The sequence below is a fragment of the Hylobates moloch genome, unplaced genomic scaffold, assembly GCF_009828535.3.
Source record: "Hylobates moloch isolate HMO894 unplaced genomic scaffold, HMol_V3 SCAFFOLD_14, whole genome shotgun sequence".
NCBI lineage: Eukaryota > Metazoa > Chordata > Mammalia > Primates > Hylobatidae > Hylobates > Hylobates moloch.
Window position 1 is genome coordinate 2,509,005 of NW_026652289.1, and position 20,084 is coordinate 2,529,088.

The window sequence follows — 20,084 nt, forward strand, 5'->3', positions numbered from 1 at the left end:
GGGAGGATGGCGTCAGCCTAGAGGGGCGGAGGTTGCAGTGAACCAAGATTGCACCACTTCACTCCAGCACTCCAGCCTGGGTGACAGAGCAAGACCCTGTAAGGCACCGTGGCTCACATCTGTAATCCCAGAACTTTGGGAGGTGGAGGCAGATGGATCCCTTGAATCTAGGAATTCAAGACCAGCCTGTCCAACATGGCAAAACCCTATCTCTACAAAAAAATACAAAAAAATTAGCTGGGCATGGTGGCACACGCCTGTGGTCTCAACTCAATCAAGAGGCTGAGGTAGGACAATCACTTGAGCCCAGGAGGTTGAGGTTGCAGTGACCCAAGAACCCGCCACTGCACTCTGGCCTGAGTGACAGAACAAGACCCTGTCTTAAAAAAAAAAAAAAAAAAAGAATTTTTAAAAATCTCTAATAAAATAAAGTGTAAAACACAGAAGTAGACTTGCACAAAAGGAAAGGCAGCGCTTGCTCTTGAGTATGTCTCAACGTGATCAAGATGTTAGTTCTGCATATAGGAATTTATAAACTTAGTTTGATCACAACAAAAATACCTAAATTAAACACGCAAGAGTAACTACAAAAACCCTGAAAAGGATGAAGCTGAAGGAGACATTAATAAACACTATGATACATACTGTCCAAAAGGAAAAGTTTAGTTGCAAATTTGGAGCTGTTCTCAGTAGGTCTGCTCCTAGTTGTGCGTAGGTGTAGCAATCCTGAAACTATCTTATGCACATTGTAGCACTGAGCAAATACAGAGATGTGTTGATGTTGGTGAGAGCAGAAATAAATGAGAGGCAAGAAGGAGCCCTCCAGGTTATAAAATTGGACACATCAGTATCAGTTCATGATTTTTTTTCTTTTGAGACAAGAATCTTGCTCTGTCTTCCAGACTAGAGTGCAGTAGCACGATCTCGGCTCACTGCAACCTCCACCTCCCAGGTTCAAGCAATTCTCCTGCCTCAGCCTCCTGAGTAGCTGGGATTACAGGCATGTGCCACCACGCCCAGCTAATTTTTGTATTTTTAGTAGAGACGGGGTTTCACCATCTTGGCCAGGCTGGTCTCAAACTCCTGACCTCGTGACCCACCCGCCTGGGCCTACCAAAGTGCTGGGATTACAAGCGTGAGCCACCATGCCCGGCCCAGTTCATGACGTCTAAGGCACATCCCTATCAGCTCTGTCTGCTGAAAGGGTGGAGAGGCAGCAACGCCCCAATGGCAGCAAGCACACCTGCTGCCAGAGGAACCAGGGCTCCACAGAGACGCGACTGACTCCAGCACAAGGGCAACGAGCTCCCAGAACCTAAAACATCTTGGTATGCCACAAATGATTAGAAAATGCTCAAAAGAACACAGGGGCCAGTGTGAAGTGACTCTCGATGGCCAAATCTGGGACAACCTGAGCATCAGTAAAGGTGACTGACTCTAACCACTGCCTGAACAGAAGGCTCTGGGGGCGCTCCCCACAATAGGGGATGGGCTGACGGAGGTGGGTGGAAAGGTTAGCACCCTTAGTAAAGACTGGCTCAGGAAAGAATCACCACTGGGTGAGGGGCAGGACACTCATGTCGTCTCACAGTGGCTCCCCAGAGTTAGATTACTGATCGCAAGGGGACAACAGCCCTACACCAGGGAGAAACCGGACAACTCCTGGAAGGAGTGATCAAATCGAACATTACAACCAGGGGTTATGGGGAGAAGAGCTGGCACAGCAGGCCAGGGACAGTGTCCTTCTCAGGCACGCCAGGCAGGGGGGGCCTGCGGAGCAGCATGGTGAAAACCCTGGGCACAGAGTCTCGGGCAGAGGCTTCCCTGGCGGAAAACTCCTACGTGTGTCCTCACTCGCTGTGTGGAGCCCCTGGGAAAGGAGGCGGAGCAAAGTCAGCAGGGAAAGGGTGCATGAGGTGAAGTCTGAGGAAAACCAGGTGCAGACTTACAGCTCCTGTCTCATTAAAATCACCAACTACCTCTGTGCCTCAGGTTTAGGCTACAATGTCACAGTGTGTAATAATCTATGTACTTTCTATTCTGCTAAATCTTGCTTTATTTGAGTCAAAACACAGGAAGAAATGCCGCATAGAATTTTCTATTAGTTCACAACAGAAGAAGTGTGTCAAGAATGAAAAGGTTCTTTCTGGATTCATGAATACGCAACTGGAAAATACAAGTGAAAGCTGTGGCGGCCACAGGGCTGAGGCCCACTCGTTCCACGGAGAGTCACGGGGCGCCTCCTGCACAGGCACGGCAATAGGGAGGAAGGACATGGTCCTAGCCTCAGTGGGGTCACAAACAAGCAGAAGAAACAACAGATGACCAAGGACAATGGAGCCACGATGGGAACACGGGGGTCATGAAAACAAAGCAGAAAGTCATGATCAAACACAGCTCAGACTAAGCCTGGCAGCCATGGGGCACAGTGAGACAGCTCACAAGACTGGAGACATGGGAACAGGACTGCGCTCGGGGCCACAGTGAGCACAGCACACCAGACCAGGGCACAAACATGCAACAGCAAGTCCCGCACTTGGCCAAGGAATGAAGGGACAACCCATAACGAGTATGTTAAAAAGTAAATTTGAAAAATTACAGCTGCCTCAACAAAGCCTAGACCCACACCTTTTCAACCCCATCCCACGCGCGTCCTCCTCCCTCACGGGTCCTCACACAGCCCTCTCCACGCATTTTCAACCCCATCCCACGGCGCGTCCTCCTCCCTCACGGGTACTCACGCAGCACTCTGTCCAGTAAATATGGAGGAAGGGAAACGTCAGCAGAGCTTTGTTTCCTTCTTTGGGCAGCAGCTCCTCTTTGAATTGAACAAAGTTAGACTCTAGGTGAATCATCTTCGGAGCCCGGCCATAGGACCTGTAAACAATTGTTTGAAGTCACTGAGAAAACAACTAAACAACATTCATCAGAAGAGGGGAAACAGAACAACAAATAATGTAATCGTATCCATGAGTTCAGAGCATATATATTAACCCCAAATCATAACTATGCTATTCTGCTCAAAAACATTCTATGAATTATTTTAAACACAGTTCACATGTACAGGTCAAAGCTCCATTTGACCTTCTTTCATTTTCCTCAAGTACAAAATCTTTCATTTTCCTCAAGGACACAGGCACAGTAATACATTCTTCCAAGTACTGCATTTAACCAGGGCCACTAGAGACTCAACGGGTTTCAGTGTAACGGAATCTACAATTATGTCACTATAAAAGAAGAAAAGTGTGTCCCAAATGTCCAAAGTGCAGTTTTAACTTATGAAAGCTTTAGGGTTGCATTCGTATTTTTGGAACAACTTGTATTTTATCCAAGAAACAAAGTTATTTGGTGAAAAGATAACAGATTTTTGTTTGCAGAGCACAAATAAAATAGCAGTACAAACCTCTACTTTATTCTCAACCCAAGAAGAAGGAACCCATCAAGAAATCCCACACGCCCCCTGCATCTCATCCAAGGCTCTCAGTGACGGCCTAACGATGCTTCTGACAGCGAACCATAACCGCATGGATCTCTGTGCCATGCCTGTACTTCTCACTTCTAGCAGCTGCGTCTCTTCTGAATGTTATAGCTGGACTTTGTTTTTCATCCAATCTAAGGATGCTGTGTTTAATAACTGAAAACCAACCATCACTAACGTGACTATGCTGATGCTTAAATATGTGCATTTTCTACTTGCCAGCTCTATTTTTCCCTGTCCTTTGAGAGATTAATCAAGTTTTCTTTTTCCATCTTTTCTCTCTGCTGGTTTGAAAGTCTTATCATCTATCTCTATTCTACCGTTGGTCACATTTTAATTCTCAGTATGTAACTTAAGGTTTTATTACAAAGACTAAAGTTAAAGTCTATCCCCCCTTCTCTCTGTTCTCCTTCACACACATCTGAAATTTTAGATTTTTAATTTTTTTAAAAAGTGACACCTTAACTTCAGCAAAACATGTCATGTTGCTGGCAGACGTCGCTTTCACCCTGGATCCCTGGGTTCATTTGCCTTCGTATTGGGATGCATCCTTAAATTACTAAGAGGGTCGCAAGATTTCTGTTCTTATAGATGTCTGAAAATATTTGTATTCACTTCAGCGCACCTATCTCCATATCATGACAAGCAATGAACATATGTGAATGGGACTCTGGGGTAGACACAAATGGCTTTCTGCACACAGAAGTGATGGAACAGAACTGCACACAGAAGTGATGGGGCAGAACTCCTGGCCATCCTAGGCCCCACACGGCCACCCGGGAGCCTAGAGGAAAAACCTCTCGGCACCTGTGGCTCACACAAAGCCCTCAGGGTGGGAAGCTGTGACAGAGTCTTCCCTCTTGATGACACTGTGAATGATAAAGAATTCTAGGGTCTGGGGTACTTTCCCTCAGGACTGTGGGGAGGCTGTTTGTAAATATATTTTATGTTGCATTGTAAACGGTTCTGTTAGAAACTGTCTACTCGGTTCATCTTCTGTTTCTCTCTGATTCCCTGGCATGGTTTTCTGTTTGCTTTGTTTTCTTCATTCTGCTTGACATTCACTAAGCTCCTGCAGTATCCCAACTCCCTTCTGGGAGAAGCTTGACAGCCATTCTTCAAATGTCACCTGTCCTCTGTTCCCTCCACTTTCCTTCTGAAAAGCCCCTCAGGTGGATCCTGGAGCTCCTCGATTTATCCTCCAGAGCCAGCTTTTCCTCCATGCTCTCCCACTCCTGCTTTTAGCAATCATCTCCTGAGTCTCTAAGCTCAATTCTTCCAGCTCACTAATTTGCTTTTCAGCTATACAGCTGTTCAGTGCGTCTGGTAAACTTTGTTTCAATTGTTTTCATTTCCTAGATCCAATCAATTAATTTTAAATTTCTACTTTTTATCAAAGTAATTATTTTGTTTTATTTTATTTCATTTTATTTTTTGAGCCAGTGTTTTGCTCGTCACCCAGGCTGGAGTGCAATGGTGCGATCTTGGCTCACTGCAATCTCCTCCTCCCAGGTTCAAGCAATTCTCCTGCCTCAGCCTCCCAAGTAATTGGAATTATAGGCATGTGCCACCATGCCTGGCTAATTTTGTATTTTTAGAAGAGACAGGGTTTCACCATGTTGGCCAGGCTGGTCTTAAACTCCGATCTACCCACCCTGGCCTCCCAAAGTGCTGGGATTACAAGTGTGAGCCACTGTGCTGAGATAAGTACTTCAATACAAAGAGTACTGAAAAGCTTTTCTCTCTCTCCCTCTCTTCCCCCTCACCACCCACCAACACACACACATCCATGTCTTGGTCTGTTTTCTGCTGCTGTAACAGAATATCACAGGCTGGGTAAATTATAAGCAACAGAAGGTTACTGCGCTCACAGTTCTGGAGGCTGGGAAGTCCAAGATCAAGGTGCCAGCATCTGGTGAGGACCTTCTTGCTATGTCAAAACCCGCAGAGGGCATCACATGGTGACAGGGCAAGAGCCAGAGAGCCAAAGAGAGCTCACTTTGATAACAAACCCACTCACATGATAAGGAGCCCACTCCCGTGACAGCAACATTAATCCACTCAGGAGGGCAGAAATTAAGTTTCCAATGCAAGAATGTTTGGGGACACATTCAAACTACAGCAAGTACCTACTCTATCCTTCTCAACCTGCCCTCCTGCATGAGTTTCCAGAGCTGCTGTCACAAACTACCACAAACTTGGAGGCTTAGGACATTAGCTTATTCTTGCATGTTTCATGAGGCCAGAAAGTTGAAATCAAGGTGTGGGTGGGCTTAGTTCTCTCTGGCTGCAGTGGGAGGTTCCTTGCCTCTCTCCCAGCTTCTGGTGGCTGCTGGCATCCTCAGCATTCTTTGGCTCATGGACACATCACTCTAATCTCTACCTCCATCTTCACAAGGTCTTCTCCCCTGTGTCTGTGTCTTCTCTTCTGCCTCTTATAAGGACACTTGTAATTCGATTCAGGATCTACCCTAATTGAAGATGATCTCACATTGAGGTCCTTATCTTAACTATATCTGCGAAGACCCTTATTCCAAAAAGACACATCCTGAGGTTTCAGGTGGACATATCTTCCCTAAGGTAACACATTTCTTTCCTAAATTTCAAGGTCGTTTCTGAAAAACATAGTCTTTTCCCTGGGGCCATCCAATTTTCCTGAGATAAGTTCTCTACTCTCTTGCCTAGGAAGCATGGATCCGGCTACAGAGTTCCCAGAGCGGAGCTGTGCCCTGTTCAGAACCTAGGCCAGCTGGTTTTAGAATGGCCCTTCTCCCTTGCCTTCTGCAGCGCCTCAGATCCGAGGGTCTGGAGCTCTTCTGTCCACAGAAAGACTTTCCAGGTTCCTGAGGGGCGGTGGGGGTTGGGTAGGCAATGACAGCAATCACTTCACTACAGACAAGAGTGGGGACCCTGAGTCTAACTGTCCCTGTCCACACCTCTGCCAACCCCGATCTCCAGCCCTGCTTTCACCCGGGCCTTCCAAGATCTGGCACTTTGTCCTTTGTCAGAAATTCCCTTCCTCTCATGGAGCCACAAGACACAAGGGATTGAACTTCCCCAGCTTTCTCTCCTAATTCCTCCACCTGTTTCTCTTTCTCCCAAAAGCACAGCTACATCCTCCGGCCTCCGCTGCCTCCTCCTTTCTCTGTCTTTATGCACGTCTGCCTTTTTAGTTCTTTATGTACGGTTATTTGTTTAGCAATTGTTTGGTCCATTTTTTTTTAGTCCATTTATTTGTTTAGTATTTATGTAGTCCATTTACTGGAGTTTCAGAGAGGAGAAGAGATGAATACAAATATTAAATCTACACAGTTTCTTTTTATTTATTTTTGAGCCAGGGTCTTGCTCTGTCACCCAGGCTGGAGTGCAGTGGTGCAATCTCAGCTCACTGTAGCCTCCAGCTCCCGGGCTCAAGTGATCCTCTCACCTCAGCCTCCCAAGTGGCTAGGACTACAGGCGTGCACCACCATGTCCAGCTAATTTTATTTCTTCTTCACAGAGACAGGGGTTTCACTATGTTGCTCAGGCTGGTCTTGAACTCCTGGGCTCAAGCGATCCTCCCACCTGACCCTCCTGAAGTGTCTGGATGACAAGCGTGAGCCACCATGCCGGGCCTACATAGTTTCTCTATTTAATTTTTTTCTCAAAATTATCTTGTTTCATGAACCCACTTTTTTTTTTCCTTTATCTATCAGAATGCCCTTACAGATTACTCCATTTGCTAAACTCTTTTTCTCTCTTAACACATGAGGGCCTCCTCACACGTTAAGCAATTTTTCTCTTACACTCTGTACACTCTTTATATTAAATATTAGCAACTAAATGCATATCTTGTAAGACACTATAATCAGCACAGAAATTAGACTATATTCACCTTGGTAAGTTAACTCCAGAAAGCCACCTTAATCCCTCATGTTACTAAGGCACAAACTGGTGGTCAGAAAGGAATAATGCTATGAGAATCAGAATTACATAAACACAAATAACAACAAGAAATTCTGTATACCCTGGGTAAAATCAGATTACCTATGTTACAAGACAAAATCCAAATTTACAAATTTACATTTGCATATACACAAATTTATATTTACAAGTAACATCTGGTCTTACCAGAAATAAATTTTCCAAGGAGAGGATTCCCAGCCAGTGATTTCCTATGAGTATGTCACCAGATGACTAACTGTAAACATGCAACAGAGCAACGGTGATGGCTGATCTAACCTCGCTCCTAATTTTTAATTACCATCTTTCTGTTTACCTTCTTGTCCTTAAGGAAAATGCACACAAGCCAGGGTGGAGGGAGGGTCTTGTAAGATGGCTGATACAGCCCAGTTCTTCTGCTTTAAGGTAGAGTCTAAGTGAGTACATGTCTCCTTTGCAAAATGCCTGTGCCTTTAAGACATTCTGGTTAACCATGAAGAATCACAGATCATTCCTGTAAAAGTGAGTCTTTAACTCAAAATAATTGTCTTGCTTCTACTTTCCAACGTCTCGTTAAGAAAACCATCGTAGTCTGGGCACAGTGGCTCATGCCTATAATCCCAGCACCTTGAGAGGCCGAGGAGGGCGGGTCAGTTGAGGTCAGGAGTTCGAGACCAGCCTGGCCAACATGGCAAAACCTGTCTCTACTAAAACTACAAAAATTAGCCGGGTGCAGTAGCGCACACCTGTAATCCCAGCTACGCAGGAGGCTGAGGCAGGAGAATTGCTTGAACCCAGGAGGTGGAGGTTGCAGTGAGCCGAGATTGCACTACTGCACTCCAGCCTGGGCGACAGAACAAGACTCTGTCTCAAAAAAACAAAAAAAACAAAAAACAAACATGGTATTCCATAAAGAATAAGACCCATAGATTATGTGAGGTCATTCTGTTTCTTTAGAACTGAGGCTTTTAACTTGTGCTACTTCACTTGTTCACATAGTCTAAACAACATATACTTATTTGAAAACATGTACTTCATTTTAAAAAATGAAGAGAGGGATACAGCCAAAAAACACATAGCTCATACCTTCTCCATTCCATTGGTTCTCTTGGAAGCTGCTGAGAGAGCGTTGGATAAACAGAGGTAAATAAATTCTGATCTCCAGCACCTATGAAGGGAAGAAAGAAATTCAGTTACCATATTTTTAGGTGAATACATGCAAAATGGGCCTAGAGCTTAATAAATTGGTGTTTTCAAGTAATTTTATGTTTAGTAAAACGATATCGCAAGATTCTTCTGTACCTGTACCTCTACATAACGAGTCTCAGGAAAACCCAGCGCAGGACAGATGTGATGAAGCTGAACCCTCGTGACACCTCCATGGGGTGGGTGTGATTTTCCCCATGAGGAAAACGAGGATTAGAGAAGGTGAAGAACTTGCCCCAAGGACACGAAGCTAAGGAGAGAGGGAGCCTGCTCCACCTCACCCAGCTTTGCTGTATTCTACAGCCTCCACTTTCTCCCAGACAGCCAAAATCCATGGAGAAAAAGAAACCAAAACTTCACCAAAATCAACTCACTGTTCAACCAAATGCCAGGAGCTAAAATTTATAGGTGGCTCCCCATGTGCGAATATTACACAAGGCACCTGCCAGACACCCTCTCATTCTGTCTTCCCCATAACTCCTGGGAGGAAAGGCACAAACACGACCCCAATTCACAGATGAGGAATGTCAGCTTTGAGGGCCAATGTGTTCAGTGCACAGAGCTGACAGTGGCAGACGCGAGTTAGGAGTCCAGCCGCAGCTGACTTTACACTGCATGCTCAGTGTTAATTCAGCTCTTTTATCTTTGCTTTAATAGAAATGAAAAATCCATTTTGTTCTCATAAAATGATGATATAACTGTATTACACTTAAGCCAAAAAAGAACCTTTTAATATAGATGACTAAAATTCTTATACTCAGAGGATCCTCTTTACTTTAGCAAACCATTTTCCAAACTGCTTTTATATTGATCTTTAAGAAATCATTAGGAATTGATGTGCGCCATTAACACATCTGCTTATTTTGCTATCAAAAGCCTAAAAATAAAAAACCTCATGAAACTCATATAATAATGTCAAGTCACTGAGGAAGGGTAATGACATTTCCGGGCAGATGGCACAGTGAGTGGGCAAGGCGCTGGGAACCTCACGTCCAGGTCCCCATCTCAGTTCCATCACCGACCAGCTGACTACACCTGGGGAGACCATTTAACCTTCCTGTGCCTCGGGGACATGGGAAATGGGAAAATGAGAAGAGCTCGGCCAGAGGAGCTCTGGTGAGGATTAAATGAGACAACACATGTCAGTCACTTCAAACAAGGCATGGCACGTAGTGGTTAAAAAGCGACTATTACTACATTTTGTTAACACAAAAACAATATGTTTGAACTTATCACTTTTCATCTTGTTCATTTATTTGGTAGTCATCTTAGAAATCAATAAAAGAGGCCAGGCGCGATGGCTCATACCTGTAATCCCAGCATTTTGGGAGGCTGAGGTGGGCAGATCACCTGAGGTAGGGAGTTTGAGACCAGCCTGACCAACATGGAGAAACCTTGTCTCTACTAAAAAAATACAAAATTAGCCGGGCGTGGTGGTGCATGCCTGTAATCCTAGCTACTCGGGAGGCTGAGGCAGGAGAATCGTTTGAACCGGGAGGCGGAGGTTGCAGTGAGCCAAGATTGCACTATTGCACTCCAGCCTGGGCAACGAGAGCGAAACTCTATCTCAAAAAAAAAAAAAAAAAAAGAAAGAAAGAAAGAAAAGAAATCAATAAAAGAAAAGAAGAAAATCTTTAGTTGCGTCTGGTTTCTTAACTTTGATTGCCAATTTCTGTTGTCCTGTTAAACAGTTCCCAGATTAATATATAAAAATCATTACTCTTTGCTAAGTGGAAAGTAAGGCAACTAAATGGAAGCTTTCTCCTCTTCCACTTGGTTTTCTATATAAAACTACACACACACACACACACTCGCTCTCTCTCACATTGTCTTTGCAATACAGTTACTTCACATACATATACAAATAACATCCGTACAGAGTAAAAGAGGAACTGCCTCCAATACCTGCTCCAAGCTCTTCTCCCCGGGAACCCTGCCGTACAGTAAGACTCGTCTAAATGGAGACTACCAAGTAGTAATGTCTCTCGCATTCCATCATGGACTAACTAACCTGTGTTCACCTAGAAGATGGCCGGTCAATCACCACATCCAACAGTGGCAAAAGTGTCATCTGACATAAGGAGGGATTTGACCTGTGACCATCTGACCTCAGTACCTGTTATGGGCTGAACTGTGTCCCACAAAAACCCACCTGTTGAAGCCCTGAAATCCAGTACCTCAGAATATAACCATATGAAGATAAGGTCTTCGAAGTTGATAAGGTAACTCAGTTAAAACGAGGTCTTCAGGATGGGCCCTAATCCAACTGACTGGTGTAAAGAGAAGATTTGGTCACACAGACAGAAGGAATGCAGGAAGGCCCCATGAGGACACAGAGGCCCATGCTGTGGATGCCTGGACCTGGTCTCCAGAGCTGTGACACAATGCATTTCTGCTAAGCCACCCAGACTGTGTGACTCTGCAGCAGCAGCCCTAGCACGCTAAGACAGCACCCCAACGTAGATTTGAAGGCCAAATTCTAACCCACTGCAGCTCTGCATTAAGAATGTGAAGAAAAATCACAATTTTCTCAGCATATACAACCATTATTTTAATACACTCTTAAATCTTCACATCAAGTCTGATAAAATTAGAGATGCCTTTGAAAATGGGGTATGGAGAACCAGCACTTCAAAGATGGTGAAGAGCAGCTGGGCGCAGTGGCTCGCACCTGTAATCCCAGCACACTGGGAGGCCGAGGTGGGATCATCCTGGCCAACATGGTGAAACCCAGTCTCTACTAAAAATACAAAAATTAGCTGGGCGAGGTGGTGCGTGCCTGTAGTCCCAGCTAATCGGGAGGCTGAGGCAAGGGAATCGCTTGAACCCAGGAGGTGGAGATTGCAGTGAGCCGAGATTGTGACACTGCACTCCAGGCTGTCAACAGGGCAAGACTCTGTCTCAAAAAAAAAAAAAAAATTTTGGGAGGCCGAGGCGGGCGGATCACGAGGTCAGGAAATCAAGACCATCCTGGCTAACACAGTGAAACCCCATCTCTACTAAAAATACAAAAAATCAGCCGGGCGTGGTGGCGGGCGCCTATAGTCCCAGTTACTCGGGAGGCTGAGGCAGGAGAATGATGTGAACCTGGGAGGTGGAACTTGCAGTGAGCCGAGATCACGCCACTGCACAGCCTGGGCGACAGAGCGAGACTTCATCTCAAAAAAAAAAAAAAAGGAGATGGTGAACAGCTTAAGTTCAAGAGCCCAAAAGAATTCAATCTTGGCTCACACGGTAGGTAATTAAATTAACAACACAGACTTTGTAGTTACCTGAACTAACCCAACCATTAAGCAGAAAAGTCACTAGAGCTCTGAGGGCTGAACTGCAAGGCAGAGCACCTTCCAGGCTGATTTTTCATTTTAATCCCACGGGCAACAGAGGCAGGAGCAAAACCCAGTAAGAACTCGGTTGTTAATAAGGTAGTTCCTAAGAGCCAAAACGGGGCTTGAGATTGACGTGGCCACGTTCAGAAAACCCTGTTCACAAAGTCACCAAGTGTACTGTTCTGACTCAAGAGGCTATTTGAGTCAACTCAGGCCATTTATTCCAATAACTAAGGTCTCCTTTTTTTGGTGACAGAGGAGACCTATCAATATAATTTATAGGAGCAATTCAAAATACAACTTCACTACATACACCCCCCTCCCTGTGCGTCTCCACACCCACCATCGGCTCTCATGCCAACTGGGGAGACAGGGAGATAAGAGGGTGCAGCAGGTCAGGGAGCTGAGGCGCCATGGATCCCCAGAGCCCATGGGAGCACAGCATCACCCTGGCTGAACAGCAGGCACTGGAGCCCCCAAATGGGAAGAGACATGTAGAGGGAATGGCAAGCAGCAGCCACCCAGAGGGACACGGGCACTCTTTCTAGGGTGCTGCCCGGACCCGCTGGATGGGCCCCCAGGCTGAGGAAAGCCCAGTTCAGAGAGTCCCCGAGAAAGGGGGGCAGAGCTCTGGGGTCTGATTACATGCACCAATCAGTTTTCGGATTATTTATGCAGTTGCAATTGGCTTTTCTGTTACATGCAATCAGATTACTAGCATAGGCTTAGCTATTTCCTGAATTATTACTGTATTCCCTGGGACTTTTACGAGCACGTACTCATGCGTTACTTGTGTAATTCAAAACCTTTTATGTTCAAAGCAAATGAGAATTAAACACGACGGGGGAAAGAATTCAAAAAGATGACTTCAGTGATTTAGTGTAACAGGTAACATTCCAATAAATTCAATGTCTTAGTCTGTTCAGGCTGCCACAACAACATACAATAAACTAGGATGGCTTATAAACAGCAGAAATTTATTTATCATTTCTGGAGGGTGTAAGTCTGAGTCAAGGCTTCAGCAGATTGAGTACCTTGGTCTTGCTGTGCCTTCATGTGGGGGAAGGGGCAAGGGAGATCTCTGGGGCCCTTTTTTATAAGGGCACTAATCCCTTTTGTGGGGACTCCAGCCACATGACCCAATCACCTCCCAAAGGCCCCACCTCCCAACACCATCACATTAGGGTCACAGAACAGCTGCTAAGTAACAGAGTCAAGAGAAGGGCCATCTGTTTACTGTCCCTCCAGACAGCACCGTGGGCCTGCTATGCCCCCGGCACTTCACGCATACTCACCCTGAACCCTCATATGGAAACCAAGGCATCAAGAACTCCCCTAATTGGCCCAACATCAAGCAAATGAGCGCCAAGGCTGGGATTCGAACCCAGGTAGCTTAGCTTGGGACTCAATACTGCCCTGTGCTCCTTCCCAACTTCTTAGTTCTAACAAGTTTACTACTTACTCTGCAGCAGTTGTTTTAACAATGGTTGGCTGAAAATATGGGTTCCAAAAGGCCTTCCGCAGACAGAGTAAACATTTCTGTCATCTGTTTTTTACTGAACCAATTCTTGAATGCGCAAAGCCGTGATGGTCTTACTCATACAAAAGTATAAAAGGATCACGAAGTTATAGTCATGAGAGAGTGGCTAAGCAAAACAGAATGTTCAGTCAGTTTGTCGCTTTCCTAAATACCTGACATGATATATTTTCAAGGTCAATACTTTTATTTGGAGATTAATGTTGGAAAAAAAAATCTTGACATAAAGAGTCTGAATATTTGCTGATACTCTGATACAGGACAATTTTTCTTCAAATTCTTTAGTATAATCTTGGTAAAAGGAACAGTAAGTTTTCTAATAAAATACATCTCGCTTTATCTTAAAATTGTTGGAGACATTTGGAGTGTTTCAACCTGTTAACAAGACACTGTCCTCAGCCACCTAATGGGCTGTCTTATTTTAAAACGCTGGCTTTACTCTGTAGGGCTTCATAGGCCCCAGAGCACTAACCGGTGGAAAAGACAGAGAAATGGATTTAGCTCAACCCAAGTGCTGTGGCCTAAGAGAGAAGAACCTGAGGGTGGAGGGGGGTGAAGAATGACAGAAAGTGCCCCACAGCTGGGGGCCTCAACCAGGGGCTGGGTCATCTCCCAGTTGCGACTACAAGCAGTGGAGTGACTGGACTAGACAAGAGATGAACTAATTTTAAGGCCCTCCAAGCAAGGTTCTATGATTCTATTTTTGAACACAAAAGTCAAAGGAAACGTATAATTTATCTAAGATTTGCTTTATAGAAAATTTTGCAGAACTAATGATTATTTAAGCCTATTAACAAAAGAAAGCTGCAATCCACTATGAGGCAGTTCATGTTTGAAAACACCGGATTAGAAAGGGCACTGTCTTCAAGCCTAGGAATGCAAGTGCTTGCCCATAAGCCATACATTCATTTCCCCTCAATGGCTTTTGGTAAAACGGGCTTTCAAATGGACGATAAAAACATCCAAGATTATAAACTGGGAAGTCATCTCAGCCTGTTCAATAATGCATAAAGTATTTACTATAATTCGTGTATAATGTCGAGGCAGTAATGAAAATTAATGCTTCAGATTGGGATCTCTTTCATGGTGAAAACTAACATCAAATGCATAATCATGAGTATGGAGGCCTCCCCAGTGCTCCTGCCAGAGTGAAAAGCCTTCGCAGTCAGGGGTGGGGGCAGGGAGTGAAGGTCAACGAGAAAGCACAAAAATGGATCCAGATGTTATCCAGATTCTCTAGGTAGAAAGCAAGGTTTAGTCATCCCCTAACATGACTAGGCAACTGACTCCACATTTCTAGCATAGACACTGTCCTCCCTTCATTAGAAGGCACATATTTGGGAAGTAAAGCAAATGAACCCTCCCACAGTTCTGCACCACTAAGTTTAAAGGCCAAGTCTAAAGAAGTACTCAGTACACCCCCTGCCATGTCATCGCTGGCTTAAGGTTACACCCATTCATCCTGGCTCTCCTCCAGGTCCTTCCTGTGGTCTCTACCTTCCCTCTGACACACACACACATACACACACACACACACACCTGCCCTCTACCTTTCCTCTGAGACACACACACACACACACACACCTGCCCTCTACCTTCCCTCTGAGACACACACACACACACACATACAACCTGCCCTCTGCTGCTCTCGCAGCACCCAGTTATATGACAATACTACCCACTGCAGGTGGGATCAAAAGAAAACCCATACATTAGTGTTCATCAAGTTTCCTACTGTGGAAATTTGCAGAAAAGGAACTACTACACATAAAGACTAGTCAAAAGACAGAAAGTCCCAGTCTTTTTCTGTTTTAACTTAAAAGACAAGAACACACAGGCCAAGAATGTTAAGAAGTTGAATGAACTCTTCCAATCAAGGAAACAAGTTGCCTTCTCTAGCCCTCGGAGAGCAAACTTAAAATTCAAGAGTTTAAAAACAAAAAGACTGGATAAGTGCATCTGAATATAAGAATACAGAGGCATCAGCCTTTAACAGTGTATACATTTTTTAAATAAACACAGCATTACTGTAACAGTTTGAACCACAGTACTGTATTTACAAGTTAAAAAGAGACACTCCTGTTCCTGGCACCCCAATGCCTTAAGACTTTAGACAGAAGGGTTCCCAAAGTGGTCTTTCCCCAGACTTCCCCTTTGCCACAGCCTTGTTCAAGGGCTGGCTTCTCAGTGAGGCCTACAGGCAGTTTCCCAATGGTGCAAGCATTCAGGAGGGAGCTGAGGCAGCATCAGCACAGTGACATAACCATTTACCTCAGCCCAGCAACCCGCCCTGCAGGGCTCCGTCTCAACAGGCCCATCGGAAAGGCCACAGACAGGCTACCTGTGCACAACTACTGGAAACAGTAAAACACAAAACAACTCAAATTCCACCAGGAGGGGACTGGCAGAATAAACCACGGAACAGCGACATCATGGAATGACAATGATCTCAACATACTCCTAGCGTGGAGTGGAGTCCAGGGGAAAGTCAGGTGGGACAGTGTGTGCAGTTGGCAATGTCTAAGCTAAGAAAGGGAAATATAAATATGTCTGGATGTTTTTCGCATGGAAGGAAAACCATAAAAACTGTGATGGAGTACTCAGGAAGGGAGGAGCTAGCATGCAGAGGACAGAACGCACACAACGCTTCTTTAAATAGACCTCATTTGGTAGATTTAATTTTGGAAGTAAATATTTTATATAATTATAAAGCAATTAGATTTTTTAAAGGTTTTCCCTAAAAATAATCAGGAAAAATAAAACAAGTGAACGTAAATGTATACATATACATTCAGTGGTATAATCTCAGAGAGAGGAGCTATGACAAGTAACTTTAAAACTACAGTAATTTGACAGTTCATTCCTTATAGGATACATCCCAATGCCAATAAGAACGGTCCAAAACTGTGCTAGACCTGTGTTCACTAGTCCTGTTGTTGATGGTGGGGTTAATAGTGTTATTCGGAGTCTATGTAATGAGGGATAAAGCAACTGAAAGCAACTGAGCAATCATGTGACGTTCTATTCAGTGGCCCCTGGCCCTGCAGCATCAGCATCACCTGGGCATTTGTTAGAAATGCTCATTCTCAGGCCCCACCCAGACCTGTTCATTCAGAAATGGGGAATGGACCCAGCCATCTGTGTGTCCACAAGCCCTCCAGGTGACTGAAGCAGCACGAGCTGGGGAACCTCTAACTCTAGCCTCCTCAAGTACCCATGAGAATTAGGATTTTCAGTGTGGAAAAGAGAAAACACAGAGGATGGAGCTGTTAATTAAAACCCTGTCTCTACTAAAAATATAAAAATTAGCTAGATGTGGTGGCATGCACCTGTAATCCCAGCTACTCACTACACGGGAGGCTGAGGCACAAGAATCTCTTGAACCTGAGAGGCAGAGGTTGCAGTGGGCTGAGATCGTGCCATTGCACTACAGCATGGGCAACAGAGTAAGAGCCTGTCTCAAAACAAAACAAAACAAAAACAAAAAACAAACAAACAAACATTCCTAGCTATTCCTAGCTCTGTCCATTGAAAGGGCCTCACAGCAACTAGGAGCCCAAGCTTGCAGACTATGGTCTTGAAATACTATTTTTCACTAAAAGGAATCAGGGCTCCTTGGCAATTGCTAAGCACAGACCAGGGCATTAAATGTTCAAAATGAGCCCGGAACATCTTGTCAGGCTAGACAGGAAAGAATCTGACAAAGACACCTCTATCTTAGACCCCAACATGAAAGACACTCTCCCTGGCCGAAAGGAGAACAACCTACCCACCAACGAGGCAACAATGCAATGGACTGAAACACACCAAGTATGTTCATAATGATTAAGTTCACAGCCATACTAAACGAACAACAAAAACACGCCAACTGATCACCTCTGAAGGATGCCAGTGAACCAACTCACTTTGAAAATGGTTACATAGGCCGGGCGCGGTGGCTCACGCCTGTAATCCCAGCACTTTGGGAGGCTGAGGCGGGAGGATCACAAGGTCAGGAGATCGAGACTATCCTGGCTAACATGGTGAAACCCCGTCTCTACTAAAAATACAAAAAATTAGCCGGGCGTGGTGGCGGGCGCCTGTAGTCCCAGCTACTCGGGAGGCTGAGGCAGGAGAATGGCGTGAACCTGGGAGGCGGAGCTTGCAGTGAGCCGAGATGGTGCCACTGCACTCCAGCCTGGGCGACAGAATGAGACTCTGTCTCAAAAAAAAAAAAGGAGAAAAGAAATAGGGAAATGAGAATATCACCATTTTACAACCTTTAGGGAATTAGTGATGTGAAAATAAATGGCTGCCAATTTCCAAAAGGAGAGGTAATCAGACATCACGCACCTGCTGGAAGAACACCACCACCCATGATACAGTCCTGCCAACAAAAAATCCTGCCTGAAGCTGACCCAGCCTCCAGCTCCAACTACCAAAGTCTAGGCAGTGGGACCTCTTCAGGACAAATGAGCCAGGTTCATCAAGTTATAAAAAAAAAAAAGACAGAGGGAACATGAAGATTTTAAGAGACAAAGGATTTATCTAAAAACTGTATTTGGATACTAATTCAAACAGTTTTAAAAATAGACATTTAAGACACATTGGAAACTTAAACACTGAATATTTGGTATTAAGAAACGTTTTAGGGCCAGGCATGGTGGCTCACACATGTAATCCCAGCACTTTGGGAAGCAAAGGTGGGCAGATCACCTGAGGTCGGGAGTTCGAGACCAGACTGACCAACATGGAGAAACCCCATCACTACTAACAAACCCTGTCTTTGTAAAAAAAAAAAAAATACAAAATTAGCTGGGCGTGGTGGCACATGCCTGTAATCCCAGCTACTCCGGAGGCTGAGGCAGGAGAATCGCTTGAACCTGGGAGGCGGAGGTTGCGGTGAGCCGAGATTGTGCCACTGCACTCCAGCCTGGGCAACAAGAGCGAAACTCCATCTCAAAAACAAAAACAAAAACAAAAAGAAAGAAAGAAACATTTTAGGTGTAATTAAAAAATACCATGAAAGAAAAAAAAAGAAATAAAAAAATTTTTAAAAAGAAAAAAATGCCATAGACTGCGTGGCTTAGAAAACAGTTTTTTTTTCTCTGAAAAGACCCTATGAAAGAAAAAAAAAATCGCAGTGTATTTTCTCATAACTCTGTAGGTCAAGAAGCCCGAGATCAAGGTGTCAGTAGATTAGGGTTCTGGTGAGGCCTGTGTCACAGACTGCAGACAGCCACCTCCTTGCTGTTATCCTCAGGTGGCCTCTCCTCATTTCAAGGGGGCGGTGTCCTCTCACTCTTCCTCATCTAACCCCGTAATAAAGGGCCCACCCTCCTCACCTCATCTAACCCTGGTACTTCTCAAAGGCCCATCTCCTATTCTTAGCACACTGGGAGTCAGGGCTTCGGTGTGTAGGAAGGGACACAAATGTTCAGTCCATAACATCCATTCGTGGATAAATTATATGTCTGAGATTTGCTTCAAAATAATATAAGACTGGGGAGAATGAAGGGTATAGAGAAGCGAGATCAGGCAATTCACCTAATTGTTGTAGTTGGGTGAAAGGTTTGTAGGGTCTCTTTATAATATTCTGTCTACTTTTATACATATTGCAAACTTTTATAATAAAATATGTGAAATGTTACAGTTCTTCCATTTCCCTTATCCTTCTCTTTTTCTTTTTTCCACAGCACTTGTCACCTAACATTATTTGTCTATTGTCTATCTCTTCTTGCCAAAATGTAAACTCTCAAAGGGTTGGGATCTTTGCTCTCTGACATAACCCAAGCCCCTTCAGCAGTAACTGGCATGTAATAGGTGCTCCGTAAATGTTTGCTCACTGATGAAAACAGCCCAACTCCTCCATACTCCACACTAGACAACCCAGGATCCCCAAAGGACAGAACAGACTACAGGAGAAGCAAAGACAGTGCTGGGTATCAAGTTCTCAGAATAGGAATTTAATTTTGGAATGAGTAAGACTATACTAAAAATTTCTAGTGTATAGCTGACTTACTCAATTCTTAGAATGCTAAAGTGACATTTTTATTTAATTATATGGCAAAGGCTTTCTCAGAGGCATAATTTTAGGGACAAACTCCCTGCTTCCATGTGAACAGATGGTGTCTGCCTTCCCTAAGTACTTGGTAAAGCAGGAGTCATCAGACATGCTAATATTGGTCCGAGCTGTGCTACTGAACAGTTACACTGATCATGGCCAGTCACAGCAAAACCAGCCCTCAGCTCCTCAACTTCAAAATGACTTCTGATGGCCCTTCTCATTAACCTGGATGTTTAGAGCTTCCTGACTGGTCTAGGTGAACTGACAGTGCCCACAAATGGCATGCTACAGATTTAGTTAAAGTTACTATCCAAACAGGTGGTTGTCAGTTTCAAGGCTCCGCTAAAAATTTCAACCCTGAAATTGTTTTTTGTTTTTTGTTTTTTTGAGACAGGGTCTCACTCTGTCGCCCAGACTGGAGTGAAGTGGCACAAACATGGCTCACCGCACCCTCAAATTCCTGGGCTCAAGCAATCCTCTGGTCTGTCTCCCAAGTAGCTAGGACTAGAAGCACACACCACCACGCCCAGCTAACTCTGAAATGTATACAATCGCTTCAAACTGCTAACA

At 44.6% G+C, this 20,084-nt stretch overlaps 1 protein-coding gene across 2 annotated transcripts in view; it reads right to left on the reverse strand.

Annotated features, from left to right (window-relative positions):
* TRAPPC10 (trafficking protein particle complex subunit 10) overlaps positions 1-20,084 on the reverse strand; it is a 91,029-nt gene that overhangs the window by 62,851 nt on the left and 8,094 nt on the right. For both annotated transcript variants that reach the window (XM_032175200.2, XM_058427994.1), the window contains exons 2-3: positions 8,486-8,567; positions 2,742-2,877 (exon numbers count right to left, since the gene is read on the reverse strand). In XM_032175200.2, coding sequence (XP_032031091.1) covers positions 2,742-2,877; positions 8,486-8,567 — 218 coding nt within the window. The remainder of the gene's footprint in view (positions 1-2,741; positions 2,878-8,485; positions 8,568-20,084) is intronic.